Source organism: Camelina sativa, chromosome 17 (assembly GCF_000633955.1).
Source record: "Camelina sativa cultivar DH55 chromosome 17, Cs, whole genome shotgun sequence".
Classification (NCBI taxonomy): domain Eukaryota; kingdom Viridiplantae; phylum Streptophyta; class Magnoliopsida; order Brassicales; family Brassicaceae; genus Camelina; species Camelina sativa.
The window spans coordinates 20,312,189-20,322,435 of NC_025701.1; the positions used below are offsets into that span (position 1 = coordinate 20,312,189).

Here is a 10,247-nt window from a genome sequence, read left to right on the forward strand (position 1 = left end):
GCCTGTCCACAGGACCGTCAACACAAAACTAAGCACACCAGCAAGCGCATACACAAAGTCTAAGAATAAGCTATCAATAAACCTCCTAATATCTCCAACAATCAAACATGCTTCCTCAACAACATATAACCTATATATTTCACTAAACACAACTCATATTTAAAACATTAAATCATGCCACCACACAATATCATATAATAACTCGTAACATATGCAGGCACCATTGACCATACATCCCTTACTCATGTTGACACAAATGGTCATACATCCACTTTACTCATGCAGACACTAATGGTCATACATCCTTTTTCCTCATGCAGACACTAATGGTCATACATCCACATATCAATATCAAACACTCACGTAACACATATCTGTCCTTAGTATACATATCATCACTAATAAACCTATATCATACAAACAATCAAACAACTTATCCCTAAACCAAGCATAACACGGTCAAAATAGCTTAGTGTTCAAAATCCACAGATCACACCCTCACCTGACTTTGAGCTGGTGAGAACTGATAGGAGAACGCTGGAGTAGCTAGCAACAATCTGAAACTTGCAGCAGAAGAAAAACAATTCAACACGTATTAGGGTTTCTGGGTTTTTGACAGAAGCAGATGATTCTTGACCGACAAGCAACCAACGCAGAAGCTAAGGTTTACCTTTTCCGGTGATAATGATAGCTCAGGTGGCTTCCCTAACACTCCTTCTATCTGTATAAACCGTCGAACTGACTTGAAGTTCTAAGGTAACGCCGGAATTCTTCCACCAAAACCTCAAGTCGAAACTGAAAACTGATTCTGACACAGTTAATTTCTGGGTTCAGAAAACAATGATTTTTCACCAACTTGAAACTTGAACTGCGAATGGAGTTTACCTCGTAATAAAGAACCGAAAGTTGCTACTTCTTCCTTGCAGATCGTGATCTGGGTCCTTCAGATCCGACGGTAAACGGATCACCAAAACCCCTACTTGACAATGTTTCTGAAATCCTCTTCTTCACTAAAACCAATTGTGAAGTCATAAGCTACAAACTCAGTAACCAATAGAGACATAATCAATGGAATAGACCATATCCATGATAGATTTGCCTTACCTAAACAAAGCCGGTGTTAAAAGATGAAACCGAGACGTACGTCCAACTCTTCTCTCCGCTTAACGTGATCCCAAAAGATACGCAACGTCAACTCTTGATCACTAATGATGGCGATGAAGGATTGAAACCAAGGAGATCTGATGCTTTAGGGTTTCAAGTTTGCAAAGCAAAGAAGTGGCTGGAGGTAGAGGAAGATATATACACCCGTACACATACGCATGTAGGTTTGCGACCAAAGTTGCTGGGCCTTTAGTGAGCTGGGTTTCTTTTCAACAAAAATAGGAGTTGGTCCATAGATGGATTGGGGTGTTACAATTCTCCCCCACTTAATTAGAATTCGTCCTCGAATTCATCATTCCTTGATGTACTTTATTTTCTTTCTTAATTAGTTGAGATTTGAATACATAATTCTTGAAAACAATTCTGTTGTCCATTAAAGAATCGAGTAACAGATAATGTCTCAAACTCACTAATTTTAAAGCTAAAAATAAAAAAAAAAAAAAAAAAANAAAAATCAACCTCTTAGAATCCAATAAATGAGCTGGAAAACCGAAAGAAAGCAATTTTTTTTTTATCTGATATGCTTCAACATTTTACGGCCTTAACCCCTCATTTGTTCTTCTTCCATGCCATTAGTGGGTTTTTCGCCCTCTTGATTCCCCATAACAAATACACGAGCCCCTTGTGCTTGCCTCTTTGGTAATGGTAACAGTTCCTCTCCATCTCGATTATTTTGTTTTTGTCCCACCCATGACGTTCTACAGTTCCTTGCAACATGACCAGGACGTCCACATCGATGACAAGTATCTCGTCCTTCCGGACAGTCGGGCCTAATATGTCCGGGTTTTCCACACGTGAAACACACTCCCATGTGTGCCAAGCACTCTCCAGAATGTGTCTTTCCACATGTGTCACACAATGGGGCTTGATTCCACATTCTCTCATCCTTTTGGTTGTTCAAAACTCGCTTTTGTGACTCCCTTCCCTTAGTTTCCCTCAGCTGAGTATTCCTTAGGTCATTAGCTTCCTCCTCAAGTCCCCTCTCCACTGTAGCGGCCTGCTCAACAAGCTCAACCATGCTAGTACAACCTCGAACAGAGCAACGGTTACGAATATCAGCCCTCAATCCCCTCATAAATCTGCGAATCAATTCCTGCTCACTATACTCTCTCCCAATAAACCTCCTTAGACGAGTGAACTCAGCATCATACCCTCTAACAGTCATCATACCCTGACGAAGCTCCAGAAAATCACATTCCAACTGGTCCATAGCTTCCTGAGGAAAATACTTTTTATTAAACTCCTCCAAAAAATCCTCCCAAGTAGGCACATAACCAACAGGTAAGCTCCTCTCAACATTCCTCCACCAATTGTCTGCATCTCCATGCAAGTAATGCACTGCAAGATCCGTCCTAAACTCCACCGGACATCTAGCTGACCTGAGATTCTTCTCCAACATCTGCCTCCAATCATCAGCCCTAACCTGATCATTTCCACCAGTGAAATACTCTGTGTTCATATTACCCATGAGCTTCATTGTCTCAAAATAAGAAAACTGAAATCCTGCTGGTGGCTGAGGTGGAGCAACCGGGGGTGCAGGTGGTGGCTGGCGAGGTGCGGGTGCTGGGGGAGCATAAACTGGTCGATCCAAAATTTCTTGCATCATGTTCCGGAGCTCTTGCATCTCTGCACGAGTTGCAGCAATCTCTTCTGCATTAGCGGCAACGGAATCCTCTTCTGCTGGTGGTTGACCTTGCTCATTAGCTGGTGCATCACCAACTTGGTTTTCTCTGGGGTTTGCAGGACGCCTTCCTCTTCTGTTTGGTGCCATTCTCTGCTTGCATAAGATCAAAATTCAGAACCACTACGCAAACTAAAACTTTACTCAAACAATTCTAAACGCAAGTCTATTTCTTTTGGTTTTTTTTTTTTTTTTTTGAAAAGTCCCAAACCCCTTTTTCAAATGCTAAAAAAAAAAAGAATTTTTTTTTTTTAAATCGTTTTAAAACTTAGCCTTCCGGGTCAGAACCGGCTTGGCTTTAACCTGGCTATGATACCAAAATGTGACACCCCAACCCTCAAATACACCAAAAGAACTCCGACGACTTGCGTTAAACTCTCTAATCAAACCTGACCTGAAGGAAAGAGAAAAGAGGGGTGAGTAAAACAAGTTTTACTCAGTGAGAGCGATCCCGCCTGTCCACAGGACCGTCAACACAAAACTAAGCACACCAGCAAGCGCATACACAAAGTCTAAGAATAAGCTATCAATAAACCTCCTAATATCTCCAACAATCAAACATGCTTCCTCAACAACATATAACCTATATATTTCACTAAACACAACTCATATTTAAAACATTAAATCATGCCACCACACAATATCATATAATAACTCGTAACATATGCAGGCACCATTGACCATACATCCCTTACTCATGTTGACACAAATGGTCATACATCCACTTTACTCATGCAGACACTAATGGTCATACATCCTTTTTCCTCATGCAGACACTAATGGTCATACATCCACATATCAATATCAAACACTCACGTAACACATATCTGTCCTTAGTATACATATCATCACTAATAAACCTATATCATACAAACAATCAAACAACTTATCCCTAAACCAAGCATAACACGATTACGGTCAAAATAGCTTAGTGTTCAAAATCCACAGATCACACCCTCACCTGACTTTGAGCTGGTGAGAACTGATAGGAAGAAGGCTGGAGCAGCTAGCAACAATCTGAAACTTGCAGCAGAAGAAAAACAATTCAACATGTATTAGGGTTTCTGGGTTTTTGACAGAAGCAGATGATTCTTGACCGACAAGCAACCAACGCAGAAGCTAAGGTTTACCTTTTCCGGTGATAATGATAGCTCAGGTGGCTTCCCTAACACTCCTTCTATCTGTATCAACCGTCGAACTGACTAGATGTTCTAAGGTAACGCCGGAATTCTTCCACCAAAACCTCAAGTCGAAACTGAAAACTGATTCTGACACAGTTAATTTCTAGGTTCAGAAAACAATGATTTTTCACCAACTTGAAACTTGAACTGCGAATGGAGTTTACCTCGTAATAAAGAACCGAAAGTTGCTAATTCTTCCTTGCAGCAGGATCTATCCAACAACACCAAAATCGTGATCTGGGTCCTTCAGATCCGACGGTAAACGGATCACCAAAACCCCTACTTGACAATGTTTCTGAAATCCTCTTCTTCACTAAAACCAATTGTGAAGTCATAAGCTACAAACTCAGTAACCAATAGAGACATAATCAATGGAATAGACCATATCCATGATAGATTTGCCTTACCTAAACAAAGCCGGTGTTAAAAGATGAAACCGAGACGTACGTTCAACTCTTCTCTCCGCTTAACGTGATCCCAAAAGATACGCAACGTCAACTCTTGATCACTAATGATGACGATGAAGGATTGAAACCAAGGAGATCTGATGCTTTAGGGTTTCAAGTTTGCAAAGCAAAGAAGTGGCTGGAGGTAGAGGGAGATATATACACCCGTACACATACGCATGTAGGTTTGCGACCAAAGTTGCTGGGCCCTCAGTGGGCTGGGTTTCTTTTCAACAAAAATAGGAGTTGGTCCATCGATGGATTGGGGTGTTACACTCGTCCCAGTTGTTGTGTTGAACATTTACGTAAAATGGAGATTGCTCGTTATCCTCGCAATCAAGTGTCTTCTCTGCACCAAACATCTCTCAAATCCGTCCTTAGATACACTTCTCCAACTTCGGAGGTGGATCATGTTCTAACTAAACAACATGTTATGTTGTTTCCACGATACAAAACATCGATGACAATCTAACCAACCTGATTTCGTCCACATTTCAGCTAAAATAATACAAAATATACTATTTTGAAACTTGTTCATCATATTTTTTGAATCACCGGAAAACAAAAATATGATTAAATTGCGACTTAAAATATTAAAATATAAGTGACAAATCAATACAATGATACCACTTTTCATATATATCAATTTAAGAGTTACGAAACGAAACTTTTTTGTTTTGCGCAAAACCAATCCAAGGACACGTTGAAAGAATCGATCTGGACTTATTCTGCAAAAACCAAAATATTTCAATTATTAGAATTTCTAAGAAATTATGAAAACAAAGGAAAAACTTGATTTAATTGATAAGATCGAAGCCAACCATAAAACCAGATTATGAAATAATATAAATATAAAAGTCCAAATATATTCTACTAGATTAAAGACAATGATATAACTAATTTTTCTTAAGAGATGCTAACAAATTTGGTTCCTTTGTTATAAAAGTAAGAGCTATAGCTCTAGGTTAGAAACAGAGAGAAGGAGGCTCAAAGATATTTCTTCATTGATAATTTCTACAGATTACATCGATTGTCTTTATATATGAGGAGATCTGATGATCTAATGATTACAAAAGTAGATAGATGACTGACAAGTGTCTCTATCAGTTGCACAAGATTGGTGAGACAAAAGCAGAGAATTGGTTCATTGTTTAGACCATAGTGTGAGCTATGTTTGGCGTCATATCCGTACGTTGCAGAGCACATGGGATGAGCTCATTTTCCTTGTTACCGTTAGTGACCAAGGTGAATAAGCAAACTGCAGTGGGTTTGATCATTTCTTCAAGGTCCAACTTTGTTTGTTGGACTGAGTTTTCAGTGATTCTACTTACATCTCCCCGCAAACTTGGAGTGGGTGGAGAAACCTTACCAAGTTTGAACCTGAGATCAGTGAAGACTTGAAGCGGCAAGGATTTAGTGAATATGTCCGCAAGCTAATGAGTTGCAGGAATGTGATAGACGACCATAGATCCCTCTGCAACCTGTTCTCTCACATAGTGATAGTGAACTTTAAAGTGTTTAGTCTTCTTGTGAAGTGTCGGATTTGCTGAGAGATATACTGCAGACAGGTTGTCGCAATACAATTCAGGAGCATGTTTGAGAGGCATGCCAATGTTCTCCAGCAGATCCTTTAACCAATTCACCTCTGCTACAGTATCTGACAAACAACGATACTCTGCTTCAGTGGAGCTGCGAGAAACTGATGTTTGCCGTTTTGCAGACCAGGAAATGAGATTGTCTCCGAGAAAAGTACAGAACCCTCCGGTAGAGCGACTGGTAGTTTGACAACCGGCGTAGTCACTGTCACTATAAGTTCTTAAGGTGAAATCAGCATTCTTTGAGAAGGAGATACCATAGTCGACAGTACCTTTGATGTAGCGAATTATTCGCTTGAGCAGACTGAAGTCAGCAACAGTAGGAGCGTGCATACGTTGACAAAAAGGGTTGACCGCAAACTGTATATCTAGGCGAGTAAGAGTGAGATATTGCAATTTTTCAGCCAGACTGCAAAAAAGAGTAGGCTGATCAAAAAGGTCTTCCAGCCATTTGACATTTTGGAGTTCGAGAGGTAGTGGTGTGGATGTTGGAGCACAATCAGCCATGCCAGCCGCCAAGATTAAATCCTCTGCATACTTATGTTGATTTAGAAACAAACCTGCAGGGTGATAATGAGTCTGTAGACCAAGGAAGTAGCTGAGCTGTCCCAGATCCTTCATATGAAACTCTTCATTAAGAGACTGTAGAAGCTCAGTAATCAGTTGAGGATTGTTTCCAGTAAGTGCCATATCGTCAACATATAGCAATAGAATGATGATGTTGTTGTCTTTGAGGTATATAAAGAGAGACGGATTTTTGAAGCTGCATTCAAAACCAAATTTTAGAAGAATGAGCTGAATTTATCGAACCATGCTCTCGGAGCCTGCTTTAATCTATAGACGGTTTTGTTGAGTTTCCAAACATGTGATGGATAGCTACTGTCTTTGATACCAAGAGGTTGTTGCATATAGACTATTTCAGTCAAATCGCCATGAAGAAACGCGTTTTTAACGTCGAGCTGCTTGATGTCCCAGTTATAGGCTGTTGCAGCATGAAAGACAAGTTGAATTGTAGCATTCCGAACCACAGGACTATAAGTCTCAAGGAAGTCTACACCCTCCTCTTGATCATATCCCTTTGCGACAAGACGTGCTTTTAATCTGTCCAAACTGCCATCCGCTTTAAGCTTTGACCTGAAAACCCAACGACAGCCCAAAACGTTCATATGTTCCTGATATGGAACCAGGGAGAACGTGTTTGTGTCAACGAAGGACTCGACTTCATCACCCATAGCTGCTGTCCAACCAGGATGTTTTAAAGCAGAGGCCACTATTTTTGGAGCTTTTTCAGTGGTGTGTGTTGCGTGGAAGGCATACTTTGGATTGGGTTTGCGAACTCCATCTTTTCCTCTCGTGACCATGTTGTGAATATTAACAACTGGCGCAGGAAGAGGAGAAAAATCATTCTCTACAAATAAAGGAACATCCTGGGGATCATCGGTGGTGTCATCAGTTTCAGTATCACTCGAAGTAGAAGCAGAACTTGAAGGTTCTGCAGATGTTGTCGAGACAGGAATTGCAGGTGCAGCTGGAGCAACTGTGTCAGTGATTTCAGTGACAAACACCACTGAGTTTTGAGGGATTGGATCAGTGGAAGGAGTTTGAGGAGGTAGAAAACTCTTTTGCCAAGCTGACAGTAATGGTGTAGTTGCAGCAGGAAGAAGACTAGAGTAATCTGATTCAAACGGATAGACACTCTCGTCAAAAATAACATGTATGCTGATGTAGACACGACTTGTAGGGGGATACATGCACATGTAGCCCTTATATTTTTCATTGTACCCAAGGAACACACACTTCATGGACTTAGGATCAAACTTATTTGCACCGTAGGCTCGAAGTGTAGGATAACAAGTGCTGCCAAATATCTTGAGATACGAGTAATCCGGTTTAGCTAAAAAAGAACTTCATAAGAGCTTGCAGAAGCTGGATGAACAGATGTTGGAAGAAGATTTATGATGTGATTGGCAGTGAAGAAAGCCTCAACCCAGTAGCATTGTGGAACTTTACTTTGGAACATCATGCTAAGACCAAGTTCAGACAGATGTCTATGTTTTCTTTCAGCTAGACCGTTTTATTGCGGTGTGTGTGGACATGATATAAGTTGTTTTATGCCATTGTTCGCAAGGTGAGTAACAAATTGAGTGCTAATGAATTCACCTCCTCCATCACACTGAAACATCTTGATTTTCTAATTAAACTGATTCTCAACAAATCTTTGGAAAAGCAAGAAGACTGTGTAGAAATCTGATAATTCTTCAAGGGATAAAACCAACATAGCGAGAATAATTGTCAACAAAGATCACATAATATCTAAAACCTTGAGTTGAAGTGACAGGAGCAGGATCCCACAAATCACAATTCAACCTCTCAAGAGGCCTACTAGCTACAAATGTAGAAGAAGAAAAGGGAAGTTGAGCACTCTTCCCAAACTTGCACGACTCACAAAGCTTGTTGGTGTGTTTATTGACTGATATTGCTGCAGTAGAGGAGAGGTGTTGAAGAATCTCTGCACTAGGATGACCCAACCATTTGTGTCAGACATCATCACTTGCGGCGAGTTGTCTTGTAGAGCAGTGAGCCTGGAATGCAGGATTTTTCAACACAGTGATTGCTACTCATGTTTTCTGTTGTGAGGAGCTGCTTGGTATGCTTGTCCTTTACACGCACACTATCAGAGTCAAACTTAATGGAACAAGGATAGTCTGTACAAAGCTTAGAGACTGAAAGCAAAGATTTTGTAACATTGGGACAAACAAGAACATCATTCAGAGGCAGATATTTACCTGAGAGAGTCTGCAGAGGGACAGTACCAATGTGTGTGATTGGCAAGAAGTGATGCAGACATCGATCCTACCAACCAAACCGTTGAACCAAATCCTGTACCATATCCTGTACCAGAAGTACGAGAAGGCCCTGTGACACGATCAAAGGCTAAACAGCTAAGGAAGAGGTTTAACCTAGCCATTCAAGACATCATAAGCTCTCTAGAGCTGAAGGACGTCAACTGGTCTGTACCATCATCATGCCGCCACAACATATATGATCACATTGCCGAGGAAGAGCTTCCTGAAGCCTTCACCCAAATGAGCCTTGATCAAACCAGTTCCCCAGGTAAGAAACCTCCTTTTTCAGGTCAAGGAACCTCAAGAAGCCCAGAGAAGACATCGGAGCTGCAAGAGACGTGTGATACAAGCTACACCTCTGAAAGCGATCAAGATAGCAAAGATCAAGACCAAGACACAGAGGGCATGGACAAGCATCAAGAGACTGAAAAAGATATTCTAGAAGGATCCCAAGAAGACCCCTACTTCAAGAAACAAGTACAAGACAAGACGCCTGAAGTAGTTCAGCGAGTACAAGAAGTGGTTCAGAGAACATCAACTGGGCCTAGATCGCATCCAGGTAAGTCTTATTCAATATTTTCGATCCTTGCAGGTCCCACCAGCCCCAGCAACNTCCTTCAACACCTTGAAGGAGAGGCTCACGCAAGCACCAGTCTTAGCCCTTCCAGATTTTGAAGTCATGTTTGAAGTAGAATGTGATGCATCAGGTTTGGGAATTGGAGCTGTACTACATCAGAGGAAAAGACCTGTGGCTTTCTTCAGTGAGAAGTTGAGTGGAGCTACGTTGAACTATCCGACCTATGACAAGGAGCTTTATGCCTTAGTTCGAGCACTGAAAACATGGCAACATTACTTGTTATCCAAGGAATTCATCATTCACACCGATCATGAAACCCTCAAGCATCTCAAGGGTTAGACTTCACTTAAGAGGAGACATGCTAAGTGGTTGGAGTTCATTGAGACGTTCCCATATGTGATAAAGTATAAGAAAGGCAAGGAGAACGTGGTTGCTGATGCTTTGTCAAGGAGGCATGCTCTTATAGCTACTATGGAGGCTAAGGTAATGGGTTTTGAGCATATCAAGGAGCTGTACAAAGATGATCCAGAACTAGGAGAGTGCTACAAGGAGTATGGCAAAGGAGCATATCAAGCATTCTACTTGCAAGATGGGTTTCTATTTAGAGACAAGCGGTTGTGTATTCCTCAAGGTTCCATGCGAGAATTGATACTTACCGAAGCACATGGTGGAGGTTTGATGGGTCACTTTGGTGTCGACAAGACCTTGGCCGTGGTCATGGAACATTTCTTTTGGCCCCATCTCAAGAAAGATGTTG

General features: G+C 41.1%; 1 protein-coding gene across 1 annotated transcript; it reads right to left on the bottom strand.

The window, feature by feature from the left end:
* LOC109129919 (uncharacterized mitochondrial protein AtMg00810-like) lies at nt 5,906-6,757 on the bottom strand. The gene has a single exon (XM_019238962.1). The coding sequence runs from the start codon at nt 6,755-6,757 to the stop codon at nt 5,906-5,908; it is 852 nt and encodes a 283-aa protein (XP_019094507.1).

Bases quoted from the DNA above. Each gene is read 5' to 3' on its own strand.
- LOC109129919 (XM_019238962.1), bottom strand. From the start codon at position 6,757: ATGGCACTTACTGGAAACAATCCTCAACTGATTACTGAGCTTCTACAG.